Source organism: Ixodes scapularis, unplaced genomic scaffold (assembly GCF_016920785.2).
Source record: "Ixodes scapularis isolate PalLabHiFi unplaced genomic scaffold, ASM1692078v2 PGA_scaffold5__190_contigs__length_132052651, whole genome shotgun sequence".
In the NCBI taxonomy this organism is placed as follows: domain Eukaryota; kingdom Metazoa; phylum Arthropoda; class Arachnida; order Ixodida; family Ixodidae; genus Ixodes; species Ixodes scapularis.
This window is the reverse complement of record NW_024609880.1, coordinates 12,148,534-12,175,106: the sequence shown is the minus strand read 5'-3', so window position 1 is coordinate 12,175,106 and position 26,573 is coordinate 12,148,534. Positions and strand designations below refer to the sequence as shown.

General features: G+C 44.4%; 1 protein-coding gene across 1 annotated transcript; it reads left to right on the top strand.

Moving 5' to 3' along the window:
- On the top strand, positions 1–25,940 carry LOC120843746 (lopap-like). The gene is made up of 6 exons (XM_040215197.2): positions 1–141; positions 3,539–3,672; positions 12,792–12,821; positions 13,479–13,555; positions 24,436–24,543; positions 25,564–25,940. The coding sequence occupies exons 1-6, from the start codon at positions 1–3 to the stop codon at positions 25,701–25,703; spliced, it is 630 nt and encodes a 209-aa protein (XP_040071131.2). The 3' UTR covers positions 25,704–25,940.
- Positions 25,941–26,573: the final 633 nt, after the last annotated feature.

Here is a 26,573-nt window from a genome sequence, read left to right as displayed (position 1 = left end):
ATGGCCCGTGCAGCTGCTGCGATTCAGGCTGCTGTATCAACGGGAATCGGAGTGAGTCTGGTTGTGGGCCTCGTTTCCGCCATGGTGATGCCCGGGCTGTGCCCTACGCTCAAAGAGAAGGACGAGTTCGAAGTGAACAGGGTGAGTTCTCGAGGAGGGGCTCCAAATCAGATGACTTTGGATTCTATTCAAGACAGCCTTCAGCAGATTATCGCGGATTTAAGCGGATTTAAGCAGATTTAAAAATAGTCTCCTTCTGACTCTTGGGTACTACCTCATGTCTGACCCTAGGCGAGCAACGTAACTATCCTCCGTCTCTATATTGCATTTGGTTGGTTCGCTGCACGGATTACATATGCCAGGGTGCCGAGTTACAAACATTACGAAGCATTGACTGCATTTACATGGATGCGACCGTAGCGTATCGAGTCGAGATTTCACGATTTTGATTGGTAGCGGTTGGGAAGAAGAGGAAGAAGTAAGAAGAAAGGCTGCGTGTGATTGGTCCCTGCTCGATTCGATGCGCTACGATCGCATTCATGTAAACGTAGCCATTGTCAAAGGGACTGTGCTCCGTAACAATACCTTTTGCGACGCAATAGCACGACACAATATGTTGTACGGATCGTACTACATGTAGTGTCGTGATTGGTACTTGTAAGAAGAAGGCCTAGCGGCTTCACCCCAGCTGAGGAACATGACCCTAGATTATTATTAATCACATGTATCAAGTTGTGGGAAATATTCCTCTCTGTTTTCATTGCTGCGCCGCCGGAGGTCCCATGCTATAGGGGTTTGCCCCCTTTTAATTCAAGACTGGGCGCTTTGCAGTAAGCTCTTTTCTTATAGTACCTGGTTTCTTTTCAACAAGGTTATCTTGAATGTCATCTCCGTTTGATATCGAAAATATGCAATACATATAGATATATATATCCCAAAACAGTGAAGCAAACAAAATGTTCAAAACACGAATAATAGGGGTCACAGAAGTGTTTTATTATTTTCTGTAAGCAAAATATAATAAAAAAATGAAAACCGTTTCCGATCCCCTGTAACCCCGAATTAGAGCGCAGCTTTGAGGAGGAGGAGGAGGGAAGGGTACTGAGCCGAGGGTGTACCCCTCTTTCCTCCTCCTCACCTCCTCATCCTGCCTGCTACTCCTCCCTCCGAGCGGCGTCGGCGTCGCCGTCGCCTTCGGCGTAACCGTGAAGTCTAGTCACCCTCGTGATGTCGCGTGACGCTCGTGACCTCACGGGAGTCACGTGACCTCACGAGAATCACGTGACGTCACCCGGATAATGAGACCTCACGGGGCTCACGTGACTTCACGGGGGTCACGTGGCCTCACAGGGGTCACGTGACGTCATTGGGCTCACGTGATGTCACCGTGGTCACGTGACCTCACGGAGAGTCATATGACCTCATGGTGGTCACGTGATGTCACCAAGGTCGCGTGACCTCACGGTTACGCCGAGGGCATCACCGACGGCGTCGCCGACGGGGAGGGTGACGTCGACGCCGCTTACGGCGGGAACGGAAACCTAATGCCCTTGTACCACTAGAGCGACATACAGAAACAAAAGACAACGAAAAGCCTGAGACCAGAGTCTTTCGCGATTGAGAGGCTTCGTAGAATGAAGGAGGCTATGCTCAAACACGAGCATCATGCACGCGAGGGTATTTTTGGCAGGCTTGCAATCGCTTGTGCTTACTTCACGAGCACCGAACGACTAAACGCCTGTCAAAGGTACCATCGCGAGCATGGTGCATGGGTTTGAGGCTTGTCCTTGTCATTTTTCTCTGTCTGTCGCTCTAGTGGGAGACGGGCATTCGAGCTGCGCTTTAAAGTTGCTTTCATCCTTTTTGAACCAACCCTCAAGCGTTTTACCTGTATTCCAGTCGCTTATCGGGTACCGCGGAGCTGAGAAATATAGGACATGAATGGGCATGCGATTTCATAAAGAAATTGTGGGGATTGGCGGTTGAAAAACAATTCGCATGATTCATAATATTAACGCCTATATCCTAGCCACTACCTAGTTTTTCGCAGTGAAGCAGTATCTATGTTATTGGTTGATATTTATTTATTTATTCGTGTTTCTTGCATTTTAATGACGAGGTGGGATTGTACTATTTTTTTCGCAAGGCATAGCATATGCTGCGAAATGATTGTAAGGGATCATGATTATACACGTGGATGACACCTGATTGTAAATAAATAAATATATGTTTGAAGCATTTGAACATTTCAGAAAAGTTTCAGAAATACTTCTCCGCACAATAAGGCACATTAAATACTAAATCTTAAAAGCGCCTAAGTACTGTTAGTGAACACGTTACTTCAGCTGTTAAGCCTAAATCCAAATATTTGAAAGGGGGGAGGAGGGAGGGGGACCTTGATGCTATATCTACATTCTTTATGAAATTCTTGGGATGGTGTAAAAAGTAGTTTTTCATATTTCAGCACGGTCAAGTAACACATGACTTCATATATCCTCTACTTTAAAGAGCAGCTCATAAGAACATCACTCTAAGTTTGCTGACTGTTTTGTGCCATGAAATTTTGCTCTGCTCGTTCAATTTGCGATTGTTCCAAGACGCGTTTGTAGTATCGACCACAAGTGGTTGGAAGCAGACATTTACACGTCACCCAAAAAGTAACCAGATAACTTTACTCATATCTCGCTCAAAACGTACCTTAATATGTTACTCGTTACCGATTCTCAAAAGGAACGCACTACTTTACCTAAAAAGTAGCTTATATTTCTCGTTACTTTGACGACCAAAAATGCAACTTATTTTGTTTTATTGTGTATTGTTTTGTTTTCAGCACTTCTTGCACTTAAGCAGTAGCTATAACTCGAAGTTTTTATCAGTTATGTTTTCCCGCTTCCTTAAAAATGCATCTACGGCTACGCTGAAGAGTCGTTCTCGTGACGCGCTCGAAGGTACGGCAGTGTTGTGCTTTAGGAAGAGCTGGTGAATCTGGGATCCCCCTCTCTCTTTTGTTCTGCACGCTTCTAAAGTTCGAAGCTGACAAGGGGTTCTGTGCCTTCCTGTGTTGCCAGCCACTGGGTTTACATTCGGTCTGCACACAATATTGAAAGGTTCAACCAACAAACCTTATTTTGTTCGCTGGGTGAAGGACATTCCAACCTGTAGACTTCAACTTACCTGTTCAGCGATAAACGTTGCAATACTGTCATACTGTTTAGCTTCTTTTCGGGTTGTCCATCTGCCTTTTTTTTATAATCGACGCATACTCAAGTTAGAATTACTCGCTACTTGGCCTTAAGAGTAACTAAGTACGTTACATGTTCCTTTTCGAAAAATGCACCAGTCAACGAAAAAAATAACAAGGTAGAAGTAACTCGTTACTAGTAACACGTTAGGTACATGTCTGGTTGCAAGCACATTGAGTGACACATATTACAGTGGTATATATTGTGGAAGGTGCCGGATAAGGATTCCGTGTTGAATATGGGGACTTGTCATATCTTTGAGGATAACGCTGGCAAAACATGTCTTTCCGGTGCAGTTCATGGGAACCTGGTTTGAAATCTTTCGAACGCCTTTCATCGTCGAGTACATGGTGAAATGCGTCAGGTTCCACTACTTGGACAAAGGTGAAGAACAGAGCGTCGCCGTCAGGCTTCTGGGTGAACGAACCACGTGAGCATATTGTACACATTTTTAGGTGACAGAATTTTTATTTCAGCGGTGCAACATATGACTAGAAGATAAAGGACGTTTTTTTGTCATTGAGTATTCGATTCCGACGATTATGAATAGCTCGCGTGGAAAATACCTGCTACAAAAATTTGGTTGATAATATGTTTACAATGATTTAAACAACCATAGATCACAACATGCAGGTTACATTTGCATTCTTTAAATGGTTGTCATATCAGTAGGTGGCATCGCCACGTTACAGAGGATGCCAAACGGTCACTTTTATTATAGAGTAACCATTAAAGCACGGTTTGCTGAGACGAAATTGCGTTGGCAGTAGTCGTGAAAATGCATATTTAAAAAATGTGCGACCGAAGATAACAAGTAAAGGAGTGCGGTCATCAAGAAAGATACGTCAATTTATGATGAGAGAACCGGGCATGGCAAAGTCAGTTATAAGCAAAATTTTTCATTTCACAAAACAAAGTGTTGCAAAAGAAAAATCAGTTATTTGCATTTCTCTACGATTGATGGATATATACTTCTGTTTAATGTTTTAAAGTGGGGATGCAGGTGAGACTGTTGATGATAATGCCGTGCGCGCAGCTATACAAGTACGCAGCATGCCCGTGGCCGAATGGTTATCGTGCTTGGCTCCCATGCCAAGGACCGAGGTTCGATGCATGGGAGCGGAGCATTAGCCCCGACGCCATGACGAGCAAGTGCCATCCGCCCACCAGAAGTCTCGTGCACCCTGGAAGACCGACGTGCGGGGAATCGCCGACCGTCGCCCTTTTTGCTACCATTGCGGACAGGCCGGCCACTTAAACCGACGGTGCAGCTTCCGCCAGGTGGCCCTCCGATGGTTTGTGCCGAATGATCCTCGGCCCCGCCTTGGTGAGCGGCCGAGAGACGTCGACAAGTACCGGCTCCGATCGCCGTCCCCGATGTCGGCTGCTCCCCAAGGATTTCTTTCGCCGTCCCCGCGACGTCGAAAGTAAACACTTCACCGTTCCCGCCGATAAAGCCTGTCGCCCATACCAAGCCGGGAAAACTAAGCGCGACAACTCCGGGAGGTGGAGTTGCCGTTCATCGACGAAGTAAAGATCCTCCCCAAACATTGTAGGTCTCCCACTCTAACGACGATAGGCCACGGAGGAACGCCTCTGCGACGGTGCCGAACAACCTCAACATAGTTATCGATGGCCACGACGCGACGGCACTCATCGACACCGGAGCAGACTACTCGGTTCTCAACAAAAATCTTTCGGTGCTTTCGAGAGGTTACGACTCTATGAGATGGCCCACATATACGAACAGCTGGAGTAAACCCGTCACACTTGTCGATGCATGCACCGCTCGCGTCGATATTCAGGGCGAACCTGTCAGTTAAGATCGCCGCTCTTGAGGACTGTGCGGGGGTCGTTATCTTTGGATTGGTCTTCTTGTGAGTGCCGTTGTCATTGATCTGGGAGCGAACAGGCTGAATATACAAATACCTGTCCCACCACCGGAGGAAACGAAAACGACGTCATCCATGGTCCGTGACGTTGCCGACCTTGTAAACCTGACTCTGCGGTCAAGTGTTTTTGTCCTTGTCGGGACCAATAAAGCTTCCTGCGTCGACGTTCTGCTTGAGGGTAGCGTCCAGTAGAATCTAGGAAGGGGGCTCGGAGTCGCAGGGGGTTTAACAGAGTTGGAGACGGGCGCGCCACAGTCCTCATTACAAACACCTGATAAGAACCACAGCTCCTTACGAAAGGTACCGCCATGGGCCACGTAGAGGGAATTCAGGACTCAGTCGCCATCACTTCACTTTCGGAGGAATCGAATTCATCGCCGGCGCAGAGAACGCCGCTGTCAGAATTGGGCATCGTTCTGAAACATCCTGCAACAGAGCGACGGCGCATCCTTGAACTCCGCGGCGAGTTCACTGAGTCCTCTGCCACCTCTTCAAGGGCGCTACAAACAACGGTTGCGAAGCACCTCGCTGTTACCGACGACGACGCGCTCCCTGTGCGCTATTCGCCGTACCGAGTCTCCATAGAAGAAAGAAGGTAATCCAAGAACAAGCACAAGAAATGCTCAATGACGGCATTATTCAGCCTTCAAGTAGTTCGTGCGCGTTACCAGCCGTCCTGGTAAGGAAAGATGAACGCCGTGATGGAGGAAGACGTCTACCCGATGCCCCGAGTCGACGACACCCTGGACCGGTTGCGCCACATCTGATATTTTTCGTCGATGGACCTGAAGAGTGACTTTTGTCAGATCGAAAGGATTAACGAGGCCATGAGAAGAGGAAAAATGATTTGTTGGCCTAGTTGGTTAAACATTACGAAAATTAAAAAGCGCAAAAGACAAGGACAAGAGGGAGACAACACAGGACAAGCGCTTACTCGCAACTGACGTTTTAATTCGGAAGATAGGAAGATGAAGAACCCTAACGTTAAATGTTAGAAATATTTATGAGAAAGGAGTGAAAGGATCTGAAAAGATTGAGAATTGAAAAAGAAAAAAAAAATGTGTAAAACCAATAGGAAATGGTGGGCATGATTAAAGTAACAGTGAAAGAAATGAGTGAGTATATTAAGAAAAAGAAAGAGGAAAGTAAAGCAAATTAAGAATATCTAAGGAAAATATTTCATGTACTCTAATTCTTTTGATGACAAAGTCGCCGAAGGAGCACTGATGCAGGCGTTTCCTTTGGTCGCAATCACTTCAGCCTCAAGAATTTCTCGAGTTCGCTTATCTGGTTACCTCTTCAGGATCCTTGTGCTGGACAGTAGCGGGGCGCATCTACAGTCCCTCACACGTAGAGCGAGATGCCCCGACGGAGAGGATTTTAAAGATAGCGCATGTTCTCTAAGCCTTACGTTGATGCATCTTCCCGACTGTCCTACACACCGCATCTCTCACAACTTCAAGAGAATAGCCTTTAAATACGAAGTGCCGGTTGTGTTTTCAGCCCCCAACAAGCTTAAAAAGCTCTGCGCCAAAGTCAACACCCCGCGCACAAAGCCTGACATATGCAGTGTCATGCAAGGCAACAAATACGTCAACTGTTGCAGCGCGGTAGTGTATTTGATCCCGTTCACCTGTGGGAAGATATATGTAGGACAGTCGGGAAGATGCATCAACGTAAGGCTTAGAGAACATGCGCTATCTTTAAAATCCTCTCCGTCGGGGCATCTCGCTCTACGTGTGAGGGACTGTAGATGCGCCCCGCTACTGTCCAGCACAAGGATCCTGAAGAGGTGTCCAGATAAGCGAACTCGAGAAATTCTTGAGGCTGAAGTGATTGCGACCAGAGGAAAGGCCTGCATCAGTGCTCCTTCGGTGACTTTATCATCAAAAGAATTAGAGTACATGAAATATTTTCCTTAGATATTCTTAATTTGCTTTACCTTCCTCTTTCTTTTTCTTAATATACTCACTGTCATTTCTTTCACAGTTACTTTAATCATGCCCACCATTTAATATTGGTTTTACACATTTCTTTTTTTTCTTTTTTCTTTTTCAATTTTCAGTCTTTTCAGATCCTTTCACCCCTTTCTCATAAATATTTCTAACATTTAACGTTAGGGTTCTTCATCTTCCTCATCTTCCGAATTAAAACGTCAGTTGCGAGTAAGCGCTTGTCCTGTGTTGTCTCCCTCTTGTCCTTGTCTTTTGTGCTTTTTAATTTTCATGAGAAGAGGGCCTTCGTCACGCCCGACGGGTTGTAAGCGCTTAAAGTGATGCCATTTAGACTTTGCACGGCGCCCGCAGCCTTTCAGCGTGTCATGGACACCATGCTAGCATGTCTGAAATGGCGTAGCTGCCTTGTCTACATAGACGACATTGTTGTGTTTTCACGAGATTTCGACGAGCACCTGAGACGCCTCCGAGCAGCACTACAAGCGATCAAGACTACTGGATTCACACTAAATTCACACTAAAGTCGACAAAATTCCGTTTTGCCTATGACGAACTGAAGTTCTTAGGCCACGCCATGAACAACGAAGGTGTTCGTTCTGACCCCAAGAAAATGCGGGCCTTAACCACATTTTCGTCGCCACCGGACAATAAGGCCGTTAGGAGAGCCATGGGTTGATGTGCCTAATATAGACGCTTCGCTTAAGGTTTCGCCAAGCTTTCTGCGTCGCTCACGCATCTCAAAAAGGAAGCTGTGAAGTTCCAATCGGAAGAACAACAGCGGGCATTCGACGAGCTTAAGCAGCTACTCCAGACGCCACCGGTCCTCGGTCCTTTCGACCAGTTCGCAGAAACGGAAATCCACACCGACGCAAGTAATACCGGACTGGTCCAAGGGCAGGAGGGCACAAGTCGAGTAATCGCTTACTCAAGTCGGTCGCTTTCTAAGACGGAGGGAAACTTCTCAACGGCAGAAAAAGCGTGCCTTTGTCGTTGTCTGGGCGATAACGAAGTTTCGCCCGTACATTTAGGGTAGTCTATTCCGCGTAATCACAGATCACCACTAGCTCTGCTGACTCGCGAACCTAAAGGATCCCCTGGACGCCTTGCTCGCTGGAGTCTCCGAATGCAAGAGTTTCAAATGACTGCCTGTCGAGAGCCCCCGTCCGACTGTCTCTCGAGAGCTCCCGTCGAGTCACCACCTGCCAGAACTGACAACGAGGAGATTGAAGGTTTCCTGGGCCCAGTCGAGGCAGCCGACATGGCAGGCATTTGGCGTGACGACTGCGAACTCCGTGTCATGGTTCAGCACCCGGAAGGCCAAGGAAGTGCCGTACCCTGCGTTTTTCTCCAAGGCTTGTCAAGCTTCGCCATCTGACTGGGTGTTCTCTAAACAAAAGGCTCGAGGTACACCTAAGCACTTCTTATGAGCTCTGAATGCGAAAGCATGTACATCCTTCCTCCGCGCCGCTCTGCTGGCAAGGGCTGTTACCTTGGACGTTTCATGTTGGGCAACGCCATGGGGTGGCCGGTCGTTGAAACAGACGCGCAGCGTCCGTTTCAACGACCCCATGGCAGTGCGTGCCCGGCCAAAGGAAGCCTCGTCGACGCGAGCCAGTCAATGGAACTGAAGCCGAAAATTCATCAGCTTTACTCCGCTGCTTCAGGATCGGGTAATTTTGGTGTTGTTGGTTAGCTTTGCGCGTGGTTGTATAGCTGGGAGCTAGCTTCGATTGGAGAAAGGATTTAAGTTGCCGTTTGGCGCGGTTTCAAAGCTGAGGACGTCGGCTCGCTCCATGAGACAAATAATGCTTTCGCATTAAACACTTCCGGATCAGCAACCTGGCATGGCTACCAGTAATACCTAGCAGACTCAGGGAAGAAATCTTCCCAGCCTGCTATGATGATCCGACGGCTGGGCACCTTGGCTGCAGCAGCACGCTTGCCAGGATTCGTGAAACGTACTACTGACCGAGGCTCCCAAGACCGTTCACCTCTACACTCGATCGTGCCATGAGTGTCAGCGACGCAAGAAACCACCGACGAAGCGGTCGACTTATGCATTCGATTGCCCCCCGTTCATGCCGTTTTAGCAGATCAGAATGGATTTACTTGGCCCTATTCCACCGTCAACGTCGGGAAACGGCTGGGTAATCGTCACCACGGATTGTCTCACGCGGTACGCCGAAACAAAAGCTGTTCCTTCAGGGCCTGCTGTGGAAGTTGCCAAGTTGTTCATCGAGTCCACCGGGCTCCGGCACGGCATTCGCAAAGTTCTAATTACAGATAGCGGGTCATTGTTCATGGCACACCTGATGCAAAAGATCTTTCATCCCAGCCATACCAACCACCGGTAAACGGCACCCTACCGTCGTCATACTAATGGAATGACGGAGCGCGTAAACAAGACCATCGCCGACATGATTTGATGTATGCAGACGTGGAGTGCCGAGATCCTCCCGTATATCACGTTCGTCTACAACATAGCCGTTCAAGAGACCCCCGGTGTTACACCATTCCATCTGGTGCGTAGTCGCAAGGTGACGCCGATGCTTGACGCCATGCTACCTCACGAGCCAGCTGGTGACGGAAGTGACGACGCCCAGGTAGTTGCGCAACAAACAGAAGTCCGCCAGCCCGCCCGAGTCCGAAACCAAAACCAGCCCGCTAAATCCTTCGTCGTCCGGACGTTCACTTCCAGCCCGGAAACCGGGGTGTGAACACCGATACGACGTCGTGGCCTCAGTGAGAAGCTTTTAAAGCGCTACTTTGGAGTATACAAGTTCCGTCGGCGCCTGAAAAATATCAACTACGAAGTGCTGTCCAAAAAACAAAAAAAAAACGCATGCATCATCATGACGCCGACGGCTACCCGAGGTGGTTCACGTCGTTCGTCTCAAGCCCTTCTATGCTCGATAGGATAGCAGACGTTTCGTCTTCGAGGTTACTCTTCAGTGGATTGTTCCTTTTTGTTTTGCTTCATTTAGTTTTTGCAATGCATCTGAGTGATGAACTTTAAAAGTTGGCATGCCGCTCGCGAGGGCAGCAACCACGGGCACGCGGCAGTGCGCGCCCGTGGCCGAATGGTTGTTTTGCTTGGCTTCCACGCAAAGGACCGATGTTTGGTTCCTGGGAGCGGACGCCCCTTCTGTTATTTCTCTAAGTCGGGGTCTGGAGTATTCGGGAATTCGGTTGTTTATTCGAAGTAGGAACCTTCCACGCACCGAACCTTCTACGCCGATTGTTCCGTAAGCCCACGCGAGTACATAAGAAGCTCCGTGTGTCGAACCGGTGTCAGCCTTTTGCAAGCGCTCGAGCAAGCGACCTCGCCGACGCCCGCGACGCCCTGTTATTTTTTCTGTTATTTCCCTGTTGCGTTTAGTGGCACAAGTTGGCCATTAAACTTTAGTTTTTTTAGTTCTCGACCGCTCCATCATTCGTCACTCGTGACAATGTAACTATAAGCAACGCACAAATAACAAATACAATGAAGGTGTAGACGGGATAAGTGGTCGACTATAAACTATTTATTTAATAAAAAGAAGGAAAAACATAAAACTACTTATCCGCAAATCTATCGCGCTGACGCGTGCTTTGAAACGGCTACTTCGTTCTTATGTAAACAAACCGCAGTTCGACTGACGCAAGTTGAATTTTTCTTTTCTATCTCAAACTAATCCAGCAGTTCTCAGTTTTCTCAACCGAGTTCCCCAGAATCGTGATGAAGTAAAAGTTTGGCTTACACATGTAAGTCACACAGTGTAAATGTAGGTAACCCTTCTACTGTTGGTCTCAGCGACAACGCGTGCTCGCGCGTTCGGTCTATGACGCAATGGCCCGTCTGTCAAGTGTATGCTCTACCACAACTCAACAGTATTTGATACATAACGCCCACGGTATTCGATAGACCACGGGGGGAAAGGGGTGTATCGAATCCCGTTCAGATGGGTCGTTGTGTCATCGACTGAGTGCGCGAGCACGCGTTACCGCTGGGATGAACTGTGGGAGGGCACACATCTTTACACTGTGTGGTTTACAAATATAAGCCACACTTTGACTGTATCCACGATTCTGGGGGAATGTGGTGGATAAGACTGCAAGACAACTGCTGGAAGCCTTTGAGATGGGAAAGGAAGGCGCAACATGCGTCAGTCAAATGTCGGTTAGTTTACATAAAAATGAGATAGCCTTTTCAAATCACGCGTCAACGCGATAGTGATATGAATGGTTATTTTTACGTTATTTTTATTTTTTATAATTGTTTATTAGGTATAGACGTATGTTTTAACAGTATCTAGTACCCTGTTTCGGTGAATCCCGTTGAAGATTACGATGTGGCTTGAGAAGTCGCAAGTTGTAGTTCTGTTTAATGCACCGTTGTCCTCGACAACTCAGTAAACATATGATAAAAAACAATGAATCTATACAATCTAAATTCGTATATTTTGTAAATAGAGCTAGCGCAAGGGGCAATTTGATGGGCGGGCTTTATTTGTGGCGGAGTCATATGTCTTTGAAAGGGTGTATTTTAAGCGCCAGTTTTTTCATGAATGAATGTATGTTTCAATGCAAATTATTTTGTAATTTATTTAACTTATTTTAAGGTTATATATACAAAGAAAGAGTATTGGAGGCACAATTGAACTCAACTGAAGCTAGTGGCTAGAATAGCAATCTTTCCAGGCAGTTTACATCGCCAGCTCTTTCGAGCTGATCGAATAATCGTACGCAGTAAAGGACCAAACAGAAGGCCGTCTAAGCAGGTTCAAAAACAGGTTTAGCCTTTATGGGCCTTTAAAGGGCACTGACACCCCAAAGTTCGTATTTGTTTACTATTCAAAACGATGCAAGTTAAAGTAATAAACACGCAAAAAAAAAAAAAAAAACATCGCGAAAAACAGTTTCATTACGCGCGCGCGCGCCTTTTTATTTTTGGCGTTTTTCTCTCACGCTCCTCACCTCCTCACTTATTTTGATTGGTGACGTCAAAAATCATTAAATTTAGAAGCTTTATAGACGACATTTTTATAACATTCAATAACGGTAATCGTTAAACATGTTTTTCTAACGCAATTGCGAACGCAATAAGGCCCTTCTTTTTGAAATGCCAAAAATCAGAGGCCGGTGTGATGTCGCCTCCTGGTTTTGTATCCTCCCTTGGAAAAGTTGGTAGCGCTCGAGCAGAGGATGATTGGTGAGTCGGGGAAACGGACAAAGAAACCGGTTTTTCCCGGTCCGCCGGCGCCTTTCTCTCCCGCTCCTGACCACCTCGCTTCAGGTTGCGCTGGTTTGGAGAGGAGGTGAGAAAGAAGGTTGACTCACAGGAGACCGCAAAATTCTACGTCACTGCGCTGGCGCGGATCGCTGGTAACTTCAAATTTGGCAATTTGGAAATTGTTTTTTTACTTCACAAAATACTGAATTCCCAAGTTTATTTTGAGGGTAATGTCCCGGTATAGTTTTGAATCGCTTCGGATAATAAAGAAAAGATGATTTTGATGTGTCAGTGCCCCTTGAAGCTTTGAGTAGAAAGCATGAGGTCTTGCGTTGCAGGAGGTATAGCCTCTGTATTAAAGACACAGCCTCACTAGATTTGTTGCTGTGAACAAATACGAGGCATACGAAATGTTCATTAAAACTGGAAGTCATACGTAAAATTCTATCAAGAGCTTGTTCCATGATAACCGTGTGTTTTTCTCGTTTAGGATGTCATCAATATTCACAAGTGGTAATAGGTGAGTACACTTAGATGCTCAAGTAAATATTATAATATATATTTTGAATGGTTTTAATAAGCCAAATAAGCGTAAAAACAGAAAATGTGCGCGCTAAAAGGTTTTATAAATTTATTTCATAGATTCTTACAGAATATAATTCACTGCACACCGTACTCCTTATTACATTTATTAAGTAGTTGCAAGACGAGCACCTACTTTTCTGGATTAATTTTTTTAATTCTCACGGCATTTATGCTTGTATTAAGCTAATAATTTCGAATACGCGAGGAGAAATATTGACATACAAATGCCCCATAAATGACAACGATCTCGTTAATTTTAGGAGCATCCAAACACGAAAAAGAGTTGAAGAAGGGGAGGTTCAACGAGTTCCGCGTTATACGCGCACACATTGCTTTCAATTCTACACCATGTGTGGGCATTGCGCGTGCGCAAAGACTAAATTCGCGTGAGATAATTCATCTGCGCATGCGCATCGCCGACAGCAGCGCCGCCGCGGTGACCAGACGCCAAAGGGTTGATTTTGTCTATAGTTTACTTGCGTGTTTGAAAAACAATTTTTTACGAAATAAAATTAACAAACTTGCCCACGCGTTTAGATTTGTTTACTTTCAACTTCTATTGGCTCGTGTTTTTTTCTTGTTTTGTTTATAGGGGAGATGAAATCACAATAGATGGCGAACTCTTAATGAGGGATGGAAATGCACCTTACGGAATCAAGTTAAAAGCAGGTAAGTATTATTTATTTGACGTGTTCCCTATAAATTAAAGTAACAGCTCTGAGATCCATGGGGCTGAAGTGATGCCTAAGCTCGAAAAAGTGTAATTACTCAAAATAGATGTTGTTTTCTTTGTTCGGGAGTACGTAGCAATGCCTTGAAAACAGTAGCTCGGTATTTTGTACATTTATTACACCAAAGTATATATTTTTTTTCTATTTATTTTGTGTTAGACTAAGGCATGCATAACACAAGGGTAGGTAACCTTTGTCTGCAGCGAGCCGATTAGGCGCAAATCGGAGATCGAGCGGGCTGGATTGAAAACTGGGGAAGAGGAAGGGGGTTAATCGGGAAAAGAAATTGTCCCAAGATCAAAGTGACGTGAACATTTTTTTCTTTCTTTAGGCTCACGTAACCTAAGATGTCTCTAGCTCCCTTTCACTCTCAGCAGGAATTGTGATGTTTCATGTTGATTGCCATGATGTAAACATTTACATTTAGGGTAACTGCGAGTGGTAGAACTCCCTGGAGGTGCTCATTTGTCATTTGTCATATGCTGAACTTTGTGATATTATTATTAAAAATCATATGTTCTTCGGTGTGCGTATTGTAAAGAACACTGCAACAAAAGCTGCTGCGAGATTTTAGCGTTGAGGCCATTGATTCAGGAAATTCAGAGTTAAACCGAACAAAGTCGTTCGCTGGGAATTCATCCTACAATTTTTTTCGTGTGTTTAGAATGTCAACGATTCCTATCTCGCAGGCCTCCTTAACGTCGCCGAGGTCTGATTTGAATGCATTTGCGAAAATGTGAATGTCATTTGAGTATTTAGGAAAATAAGGAAATCCTATATCGACCCTGTTCAGATCGCGTTCTATCATACAAATACTTTCTTTTATAAAACAGTGTGCTCCTAATTTCACGAAATTCTTTACAAAGAAAATTTGATAGCTTTCTTATTGATATAGCGCCCTGGTATTGGAAGATCTTGAGGCAAAGCTCGAAAACGTTCGCATCTGAGAGATACCGCCACGAGTTTACGTTCGCTTTGTAATTTTTCGTTCCTGTTAGTAAGTTAGGGTGAAATATAATAAGGATATATCAATCAATCCATCAATAAATCAACCAATCACGACATCAATCAGTTAATGTGGGTGCACTGAATCAATATATTTTGTATAAAACTACAAAAATCAGCTCACATGAGCGAATAAAAGCCTATTAAAAGACACACACATGTCATGCATAAAAGCCCGGCGGTGCTACGGCCACGACCAATTTTTAGGTAGAGGGGAAAAGGAACCCAGAGTATAGAATTTGCCTATGAACAACACGAAATAGTGCAGGAAACAGTAAAATAAGTTAAGGTGTGAAGGTTTAGTGCTTTAACTCCGGTGCATTACTGTTAAATTTAAGCAAAGGTGTCTGAAAATGAGAAATTATAGGTTCGTCCAATGCTCGACATGGGATCATTATTATTAATTAGACGCGCATTGTAGAATGATGTATTTCGTCTCGTCGTTCTTAGAAGAATTTTCAAATGTGCTTTAGACACGAATGCAGTGCAGTCAGTGACGCCGTAGATAAGTTTGTATAGAAATTGAATAGATTATTCTCTCCTAAGCCGGAGAGTAGGAAGCGTCAAGCTACATTGAACTGGGACGGCTAGGGTTGTATTCCAAATCTTACCCAAAGGGATCCGAGTTACTTGGCGGGTCGTGTCACGTGACAACACTGATTGAAAAGCGCTGGGCGCGGGTAGGTTTTGGAACGCCAAGGTACAAATCCCCTACCCTGGAGTAAGATCGAGTAAATTTTGGAACACGGCCTAAGTCATCGACTGTACTAGACGCGTTGCCCGGTCCGTAGCGATGTCCGTAGAAAGAGAAAACAACTTGTTCTGAACAAGTTCGATCCCATTGGAATTAGTCGAACGAATTCTATTCGAAGCAGCAAACTTATATTCGAGGTGCGGTCGATACAAGGCACTGTAGAGTGGGAGAAATGTGCAAGGACTATTTACCTAGCCTGCGTAAAGCCGCACTTACAATTCCATTATAATGACTGAAGACACGTAATGTACTGTCCATATACCACTCCAAGATCTTTGATTTCGTTCACACCTGCCAAAAGATCTGAGTCAATGTGATAAAAAGATATAGCTTTATGTGTCTCTCGAGTGTACGACACGACTTTCGTTTTTAACCTATTTCGCTTTAAGCCTTTATGGGTGCCCCATTTTTTGGAAGCATTTATATCATTCTGTAGGAAGATATGGTCGCGTTCGTCTCGTACCTCTATAAACATCTTGGTATAATCTGCCTACCCTAGGAAAGACGAGTGGTGAATCGCAGTTGAGATATGATTGACAAAAACTTAAAACAGAAGGATATCGAAAACAGATGATCGAGGTACCTCAGGTGTAGCCTGGTAAGTAGCAGAATAATTACAATTCGAGCTAACAAAACACTTTTTATCACGCAAGTGACCTTTGTGCTAAGAAAGTAACGAATTCTGAACATCTAGTTTTGACCGCTTCGCTGGCAATATCTCAGAATTTAAAAGGTCAAACGCTCTACTTAAGTTAAAGCAGGTCACGTCATATTGGCCTCTATTAAAGACGACATGAGCAGCTGTTGAAATGAAAAATGTGAGATTAGTTGTGGTCGAGCGGCACGCCATAAAGACAGGTTTGCTAGGGACAAAGTAATTTATGAGCAGAAACGGCACTATTTTGTGCAATACTATTTTGAACAGTCGCGAATCTGCAAAAAAAGAAGCGATATACAGTAGTGAACAAAAAGATATGATATTTCGTTTCTTTTACAGAAGTATTGCTGGACGTCTAGTGAATAGCCAGTAATATTTTTTTTTAGATATCATGGCACACCATAATGCAGCCTTTTTAGCCACCAGGGGTCGGTTGTTTAGCCACCAGGGGTCGGTTGTTATATCTGTATCAAAGTTCGAAGAAACATTACCCACGTAGAACCGAAATATCATATCTTTTTGTTCACTACTGTAGGTCTGTAGTCTGAAACGTTTGTTTTGGAACTAGATTTATGTACCGGTACGACATGTGCTGTTTCCCACCCGACGTAGAAAACGTCAGTTTTTATACCATTATAAAAATGAGTACGAGGACAGTGATGAGCACTGCACTATAGTCCTTCAATACGTCTGACAGAATGCCACCGTGAGCAAATGACCAAGGCGGCTTGATCCTCATTACACATTCATGTAATAGCTCTTCATATGAAACGCAGTGCAAGTTGCATTACGAAAGGCGGCTGGTGGGGAAATATTGAGAGAGATTTCGGGTCACGCCTAAATACGGATTGGTAGTGGTAGGCACATATTTATGGGCAAGTTTCCTGGTGAGTTCAAGAATGTGATCTCCTTCATACCTTTCGTCTGGGGTCGAAAGCGAACATATTTCGAAAACTCGTTAGGATTTTGAGTTAAATGCAATTCAACGGAATTAACGACCATCTGATGATCACGCTTCATGATTTTCTTCCAGAGAGACCTGAAGCGCGGAAATTGTGATTATTTATCTAGAGAGATCGTTATTTTTGAGTTTTTTATGCGCATGCAGCCTCTTATTCATTAAGTTGCGCAATTCATGTGTAAATAAAAAACGACAAACCTAGAACCTGTGGTTTATTTAATGGGTTGAACTGGTACATCCCCTCTCGAACGATGCGAGGGAAATCACGAAACTGCTGATCAATATCAGTGCACCAAATGATCGATGACGAATCGCAATCAGCAAAATTGTTGCACAGACCAACATAATCTTTAGCGGAAAATGGTGACTATTCACATCAAAATAATCATGATGATAATAATTTTTTTGGTGCCCCCAAACGCGACCAGAAGGCCGTCTATTGGGGGCATCAACGCAAGCACAAAGCAGAAAAAGCAACGCAACCTTGAATATTTTCACAGAAACCCAGTAATAAACAGAACTGCAACAAAAAAAAGATATGATGTTAGCACAAAGTCATTTAGCTGATGGCGATACCTGAAAATAGGAGTGCAAATGTCGGTGCGAAATGGCACAATGCTGATGTGTGGCGTCTCTATACAAGAGTGTGGTGAAGGTACAAAGGATGAACGAACATCGAAACAAATGAAAGGCCTTTTAGGGCGAATAGAACGTTCAAATTAACTCAGCTAAGAAGCTGAGAGAAATAAACTAAACCAGTCACAATCCTGTTCATAAATACTAAATCCCGCGCAGTCATTCTGTTCGATAGAAATCTCAACAAAAATTGTGTTAGTAAATTGTTTGTAATTATAATGGTCGCGCCGTCAAAACTATCTGTCGTAAATAATTCGAGAATGTCTTTTCTGCAGATGGGCAAAAGCTAAAGCCTAAGTCAGCGATAATTAATTTCAAACCCCAGACGCAAATTCAAGTCTTGAAATAACTGAAGAATTAAAAAGTTGTATCAAGCAATGGGGCTTTATAAAATGCTTCGTCAAATGCGTTATGATTCCCCACACTCGCATTACACTACCCAGTTCAAAATAAACATGATTTTTTAATGTTGAAGCATAATCAATGAACACTCCAAGATCCTTCACAAGAAATACTCCTTCGATCGGATGGTAAACAGGCCTTCTCGGAGAGGTACCACGATATAAAGGAGGGCGGGGGGGGGGGGGGGTGCGTCCGTCAGGCGAGACTAAACTTGAGGCGCACTCAGTTATATCTATAAAATCTTAATTCAAGAGGCGCAAACCGAGCTTGTTTCCCTGGAAATTTGGGATACTATTTCATTGCTTTGAAGTTCGTAAACTATTCAACGTTAAGAGAGACAGTAGATTTCTGGGTAAGGTTGTAATTACTGGAACACGCTGTGGCTGTTTCCCAGCATATCTTAGGATTGAAGTCACCAAGAAGCATAAAGTGGCATTTGTCTAGAGCGCAAGTAGTATTTTCAATAGCAAGAACGCATTAGCTAAGTTCATCAGGAGAGGTGTTAGGGGGCAAATAATACGCGCCCAGCAGAATACGCCCCCTATTGGCACTTCGCAGTTCTACCCACAATGGCTCAAATTATGTCTCAAGACCAGGACGTGGAAGTATCTTAGTTACGCATCAAGTTACACCAAAAAGCCTTACCCCGTCTTCTTCCTGGTAGAAATTTGGCGATCACTTCGGAATACCGCAGAATGTGGAGGTGAAAAAGACACAAGAAAAAAACGTTGCGATAAGGCCAAGTGTCAGGGAGCCCAGAAATGGTAGCGGTAGTTAAGTTTGCTTTAAGAACGAACATGTTGGCCTTTGTGCGAAGACCTCGGACGTTTTGGTACTCAAAATCAAGGTAATGTAGCTTTGTCGTCATCATCGGGAAATGGCGCCGTTTGGCAGACCGCCTGACTAGTGCGGCTCTCAATAAGCTGGCCAGTGAATTCCTTAAAAAGGACTATCCTCTGGCCAGAGAAGTGGATCGAAAAGATTTTCCGCATCCTCGTCTGCAGCAGTCGTGTAGAAAGAGGATTAACCCTTGTGCCGCATCTTCAGTCAGGCGCACACAAGCTTTGCTCGATGTGGGCTTGGAGGCTTCGGCGAACATGTCACAGACACGACACGTTGTCGCAGGGGTTGAGGGGGTGGTGGTGCCACAGGGATATTGCTGCTGCCGCGCTGCTCCCCCGATATAAAGGAGGGCGGGCGCTTGTCTTGCGGGAGCCCCCTCCATTCAGGTTGGTCCGTTCTTAATGCCGCGAATGGCCGCCGAATCAAGAATGGGGCTGCGGTGCGTGCCCCTCTGAGGACAGCAGACACAGCGGCAGCACCCGACGCGCGTGGAGTAGCATCCATCATGGGCGTTGGGTGCCTCCTCATTCTCGCGCCGAAGCAGCGGGATCCTGACGGCTGGTCGACGCAGCGTACGAAGATGGCTTCCTTCAGCCTTGGCTAGGTTCGAGACAGAGGATTTTCTGCCTGAATTTGGAAACGCATGATTGCCTGGTGCTGCCAGTCATGCTTATGCTCTCGACAGAGTTGCGCGTTGTCGTCTCTCGAGGCACCGACCTGGGCAGTGAGGAACGAGATCCATTTGAGAGCGTCCAGCAGGGAGGCCCGTTGAGATTTAAAGCCCCCGCTGCAAACGTAGTGACAGAAAGAAGAGGGCTCCTCGGGACGAGCGGAACCGGTAGAGCTGGGCGACTCGGAAAAGTGGGAGAAGGTCGCCAAATTGTATGGGTCTCTGGAGACCAATGTCCGCGCATTTGGGCTGGCACAACCGCTGAACTTTCTACAGCTTTTGCAGGTGAACGAGGGTATGCCGAATCGAAGAAAGTATTGTTCGTTATTGGCGGCGTGCGCGTACAAAAGGGGTCGCTTCTCAAGCTATCTTCATCATCGTTTGTAGCGCCGCGGGTAGGACAGACCGGGAAGATCTGGGATTCCTCGGCTCGTCAGCTCGCTTCATGCGCTGTTTGCGTAACACGCGGTAAAGCCTGTTTCACACGTTGTGTTTATTTTATGAGGTAGTATTTGTAGTAGGACATTTTACCAAAGCTTAAAAAAGGTGGCAGACGTAGTCGTGCTAGAAAACGCTTTTGGCGCTGAGGTGTCGAAGCGCTCCGATGGTAGTGTGCTGTTCCATAACCCGGTACAAAAAGCTTGATAGTGAACAGAGAACATCCAGCGCTTTTCCCTACTTCAACATCTATCGCGGTGAACAGGGTGCATTTTTATATTTCGAACGAAATAAAACTGAAATAAAACTGAGAAAGGAATGTCTCGTCATATTGAAAATAGGAAAGCAAAGTTCGAGAAACTCTCGCGTGTGTAGTGAACATTTTGGTGAAAGAAACTTTGTGTATCCTGTGGGGTTCAATGTGTTCTGTGAGGGATAGTCTCTTAAGAGTTTCAAGTTTGTTCCTTTTTAAATTTTGTAAACTAGTAAACACACATTTCCTAAATATAGCTGGAAGGAAGAAGCGGAGTTCTATCAATTAAATTTCTGCTTATTTACTCGGTCGACGCGAAACAAGCGTGGCCCCTTCGCTATCAAGGTCTGTTATATCTAGTAAGTCAACACTTGTGCGTACCCCCCACCCCTGAAAAAAAAAAAAAAATACACTTTCTGCTAATGACTACCGCTTGTATGATTAATTTTGCTGACCCAAGGAATGGCGTATACTGCGCGATGCACTTCTCAGCGAGTGATATTTTATTGGTAAACAATTCTTAGTAAAATTATATATAACAAATAATCAATCACCTGAATTTGCCGGGCAATGGCCGACAATTTAAGAAGTTATGCAAATTTATGTTTATTTTTCAAGCAGAACTTGCGATGTAACAAACTTCTTTGCCACGTATTCGATGCGGAACAAGCTAGGCTTCAGTTGCTGGCGAGCTTTTTCTAGGCAGACGCTGTCAAACCACACCTGGATAGAAGCGTCGGTATAGGCAAGCTCAATGTAGATAAAAGAAATGTGCGGCGCTTTGAAACACAACTGTGCACGTGCACAGCTAAGATGACAGCACGTCATTTGCTCTAGTGAATGCAAAACCTTTTGCCACAAAAACCTCCACAGATACGAAAAAAAAAGAATCAGAGAGGCTGTGAATAGCCCTGACGCACCCAGCGCAAGCTGTATTGTGAAACTTCAGGCTTGTTTTTGAACATTTTATAGGTTTTTAATTTGAAAACGCCACTTCGAAGCGCTGTCATTCATTAAAAGGATCACACACAAAAAACATCATACACGCTTTTTTAGTAAATAAACCGTTTTTAATCGACATAGATGCGAACTAACATATCCACTCCGTGCTATTACATAGCGCGACGTCTGCTCGCATCTTACCCACGCCGTCACAGGAGAGCACCCGCAAGGTGGCGCCCCCAAAACATCTCGTCGTCAATAGCTGATTCACACGACAGACCGAATCGAGATTTTCGTCTGCAGACCCTGTACGACGGGACAGGCACTTCGCCGATTCTTTGCGGTCATTAGCAGGCCAGCCTACGTACTTGGTGTGAGCACGACCCTTGCATCTAGGGAGTGCAATATAGCAATTTCCATAGAAATTGCTATATTCCATAGAAGCAACGGGAGAAGATCAGGCACGCGAGTTTGCTGAATAAAAATATAGTTAATAATAGTAATAATAATAATAATAATAATAATAATGAATTTTATTTCCCCTTCGAAAAACACGAGTTCAGGAAACAACGATAAAATCTGTAAAACAGTTAACTAAGCTCCTTACGTCCGTGTAGTTCCAGAGGCATAAGAAATTCGACACTGCAAGAGCAATAAATATATCTCCACAATATATATAGTATTGAATACAACTTAACATGCGAACCAAAACACGTGAACCTATTTCAACTTGAAAAAAAAAAGCCTTGGACTGCCAGGTTTTACTTTTTGTCGTCGGTGCCATGATGTAAAGACGCAATTTGAGCGCGATGCGTGGCGGCGAACATAGGTTTCGCGTTTTGGCCCCAGGGCGCTCACATGCTGGCACGGAGATGCGCTCTGACAAGAAACTGAAACCACCTCGAAAATCTCCCAACTAATGCAATAATTCGGAACGCTGTAAATTGTTGCGCGTGCCTTGTATCATCGTATTATGCGGGGATGGATTACTTTCGGATCATTCGCATCAAATTTCTTAGTGAAACCGTACCTTCAAAGATAATAATTTGAATTTGAGTCACTAATAGCAACTAAGTACTAAATTATACTGAACGTTACTTATTTTCCTTAATAGGCCTCAGTAGTGGAAAATGGGTTAGTTGGTACATAATTCTTTTTGACAAGAAGCACCGCAAGACAGGGACATACATTAAGAGACGCAACACAAAAGAGCTTCGTATTCTTTCTCTTACTTTCTGTCAGTGTATTGCGGCGCTTATTGTCAAAAGGAACCTTTACGGGCCCCTTGGCGCAGACAACTACGACATAAACCATTCCTTTTTCTGCGGTACGTAGTATCCGCAGGAGGGATTTGGCCCGAGTTTTCAGTTTACACCCCGTGTAATCAAAGTCAAGGGAATTAATCACCACCATTTTCTAGAACCACCCGAGACTGGTTGGAGAGCTAGAAAAACCAAACGTGGAAGGGACAGAAAAGACGCCTTTTGTCCTTCTGTACCTGTACCTTCCATTTTTGCTCTTTCTAGTTCCCCACCCAGTCATCATGTGGTTAAAGAAAATGGGAAATTTACACCAGCTCGGAGGCCTGCTCCATCACAGTCTTATCGTTAATCGCAACCATCGAGATTCACTAAGGGTTTCATTGGGAATCGAACCCCGCCTTGCGCAATACACAGGCCGGCACCTTTGCTCGGCACGGCAAGAAGGAGGTGAAAGAGAGTGCAAGAAGCTGACTAAGCATGACTTGCCACTGACAGTCATCTGCGGTAGCGTGCGACTCTGCGACGAGTGATCTTAGCCCAGGACGTTTACTACGCAGACGACCGTCGGCGGCGTGCTATACTTAGCCCAGCAAACTTTGTTATCAAGCAACCGTCGAGGATGAGCCCTACTTACCCAGTTGACTGCCCACAGGTGACCATCGGCGACGAATTATACTTAGTCCTGCATACTTACTTTGCTCATGACCGTTGGCGAGCGCAGCAGGCTCCAGAATGACGAGGCGTAGCTCCCCGCACGGATTCACATGAAGGCGCGGGTCTTAACGTAACAAAGGATAGCGCAGCAGGTGTATGACGTCACATTTTTGAGATAGGAGTACCACATGCAACTCCTCGAAATTCAAGAGCACTAAAAATTTGAGGCCCTACAGCACCTACAATAAAACATAACCCATGGAAGCTTTTTTATAGAAGCATTCTCATTATACACGCCACGCCAAGCTAAATTGAAACTTGTCTTAATCATTTTTATAAAGCGGGAGGCCACGAGAGTCTCTCGTGTGTAGAGCGTATCTGAATTCATCCGAGGCCAAACATAGCAAATTATAACAAGCGCATGATGCACGTGCGACACATTCTGTTCTCTCCGTGTATATCAAAACGACCAAATCTTTTTTTTTCCCCTTTTTTTTACCAGATTTTTTTTTCAAAATGTACACTCAGTCCATATAAACTGCATCGATTTCCTCCTCTCCTAAAGCCAGGTGGCGATTTGCTCCTTAAAGGAGGCTCGCATCTCTCCCAACACACCCCCTTTCTCTGTACCTCAACACATCACCTAAAATCAACTTTGTATAATTACGAACGGTTTGGGACTGGTAAGGGGACTTATGGATATTAATGCCGTTTTGTAATATGCTGACTGCACTTTTTTCCGTATTTTAATTATGCCCTGCCCAATCTATCTCACGTTTTTTTAAGCAATATGCCGATTCGTATTTTTAGTTTTTATGCTCAAAGATGCCGCTAGGCGAGAGAGAAATCACACTCACTAAAGTGCATGTTTTTATCCACTAACTATTTAATCAATACTATTGCCTAAAAATGCAGGTTTCCTTTAGACGTTTTTCGAATTACAACAAAAAGCTGGAAGACATGGACTACTTTATTCACCGCAATCGGTGGAAGTTGATAACACGAGGGCATCGCAGTAATTAGTGCCGCAGTGGAATTACGGTGGTGTATCTTTTTTTTTTTTTTTTGTTCTACAGCAACGCACAACGATCAGACAAGATTTTCCTTCGGATGAGTACTTGTAATACCTATGTAAAACCCTTTGCACATTGTAAAAAGTACTGCAAATAAGACAAGGATGAGAGACAAATGCAAAAGAGAAAAAACGGAAGCGCGCCGGGGCCCGTCGATAGGAGCCGGTAGCGAGCTTGTGGGCAATCAAACATCGGTGAATAATGTATAAGAAGAATACACATAGGAATTCCTCTGTTAGCAAAATAACATTCTGGTTTTCTTCGCAGCCTCCTTCCAGTACTCATCTCCTATGTTGGTGCTTGATTCAGACTACAGCACATACGCCGTGCTCTGGGCTTGCGAAAACAATCTGATCAGTGGCATCGTGCGAAGAGGTAAATGATTCTTGCTCAATGACATCTCATTATATTTATTACATTATGATTAATTATCACTAGCTGGCTTGAACACGCACTGTTATATTCTCACTGTGACTGCTCCTGTTTTCTTTGTGCTTCTTAAAGCACCATTTTGTGTGTGTGTGTCTGTGTGTGCGTGTGTGTGTGGAATTTGGCTCATGAGATTTTTAAATAGAACGGAATTTCGATTTGCCGCGTGAAAAACATGTTTAGCGCATAGTTACCAGCGCTATTTTGAGTTAATTTTAGAAAGTACATATTAATGCACGGAAAAAACTATCGCATTATTCATTCCTCGCCCCAGTGATCCCACACAAGATGCGAACATTCAAACGCATCCTTTCATAATGTAGATGCATGTACGATAAGAAACACCATAAGCGTAATATGACAGCTCCCCTATTGAACCCGAAAAATTGAATACACAATATATGAATCACATTGTACAACAAGGGGTGAAGTTCTACTTCTACTTGTCCTTCGCTTTTTGAGGCTGTTTTTGCACCTCAACACACTGCACAACTTTAAAAAAATGTACACGTAGTTGGATTTAGCTAGTTTCCTTTTCTGTGTCAGTGGTAGCAAAAACATAGTCGTTTAGATAAGTTATTCGCCTGTATGACTTGTTTAAATTCTGTCAGATGACGTATAATAAGGATAGATACCAAACGAACAAAATTTATTACTCAGATGCGAAGTTACCAGCCTATGGCTACACGTGCCGTAGCCGCACTAAATTGCGCTTGTAGGCTGTTGTTTTCTTAAAGAATTAAATAAAAAAAGAGCCTCGGTCAAAGTCTACTGCGAAAATGTACCAAAGCAGCAAGGCTGACGAAGCTGTTCAGAAAAGGCGGCTCGTCTACGCGCTACGCGTGCAGAAAAAAATTTAAAACGATATAAATAATTGTCAAAGCCTGAAACCTGTGGCATGAGATGTTGATGTATGTTTATTTTTTATCTCAGAAAAGGGATTTGATTGTTTTTTTGATGTTTCAGAAAACATCTGGGTGCTGTCGAGAACTTCAACCTTGAATGCCACGATGCAAACCTTGATCATGGACCACCTCAAGAAACAAACATACAGCTCCTACTTTCTGATGCCTACCGAACAAAAATCATGTCGAACATATGTTTGACCCATCATCAAGAATTGAAATGAACAGGCAGCAGTTTGATTGTATGATACCACCTGTATAATTCGAACACCTAACCGCGTTGCCGTCATTCGGCGTCAGGTAATGATTTCGTTTGACATGCACGTATTATAGCGTCTTACGATTAGCGAGAACCTAGCGGGTTGTGCCACATTTAAAAACCTACACCGAAGCCAATAAAAAGCCTGACTTTGTTTTACTTAATTCACCAGGCTTTATGAGAATAAACCGCATGACTTTTTTCTAGGCATGTGCATTTCATTATATAGTTCTTAACTTATTTTTGATAAAAGATGTGGCATAAAAAGGCAGGCCTTTTTATGTCATATCTTTTTTTCTCGTCTTTGTGTCTGCCATGAGCACACCCCACAGTTATTGGCGCAAAGGTTTCTAAAGAGAGCGTTTAAAAGTGAGTGCTTCCCGAAAGCACGATCGATCTCATCAGAGACATCCCTCGCCTGGATTCAGGAGCTCCTCGACTTCAAATAAATGCGTTGCGTGATACCGCGATCAAGCCGCATCATCATACTTTGTAAAAAAATTAACAGCATTTTTTTACATGCTAGGAAACGTGAAATGAATTAAAACGTACAAAACACTTGCTGGAAGATTCTACTGACGTGGACGCGCAGCCAGAAGCACAAACAGATCTGGGGCACTAAACGCTTCGTGGACGTACATACCTGTTGGTGGCGTTTGATCGTGAACATTGCAAGTGTCTGCATAGGGGTCTGTGTTTTTCGAAGCCTGTGTGTTTCATAACTTAGCGAAGAATTATGTGTGTCTGTGTGTGTGTGTAGGGGGGTTAAAATATTTTATTTGGAGACTTTATGTTAATCCAATAAACTTAAT

Excerpts from the sequence above, each read along its gene's own strand:
- LOC120843746 (XM_040215197.2), top strand. The coding sequence starts at position 1 with ATGGCCCGTGCAGCTGCTGCGATTCAGGCTGCTGTATCAACGGGAATC. Across the intron at positions 142-3,538 it reads ACGAGTTCGAAGTGAACAGG|TTCATGGGAACCTGGTTTGA; the intron begins GTGAGTTCTCGA and ends TTTCCGGTGCAG. Across the intron at positions 24,544-25,563 it reads CAGTGGCATCGTGCGAAGAG|AAAACATCTGGGTGCTGTCG; the intron begins GTAAATGATTCT and ends TTGATGTTTCAG.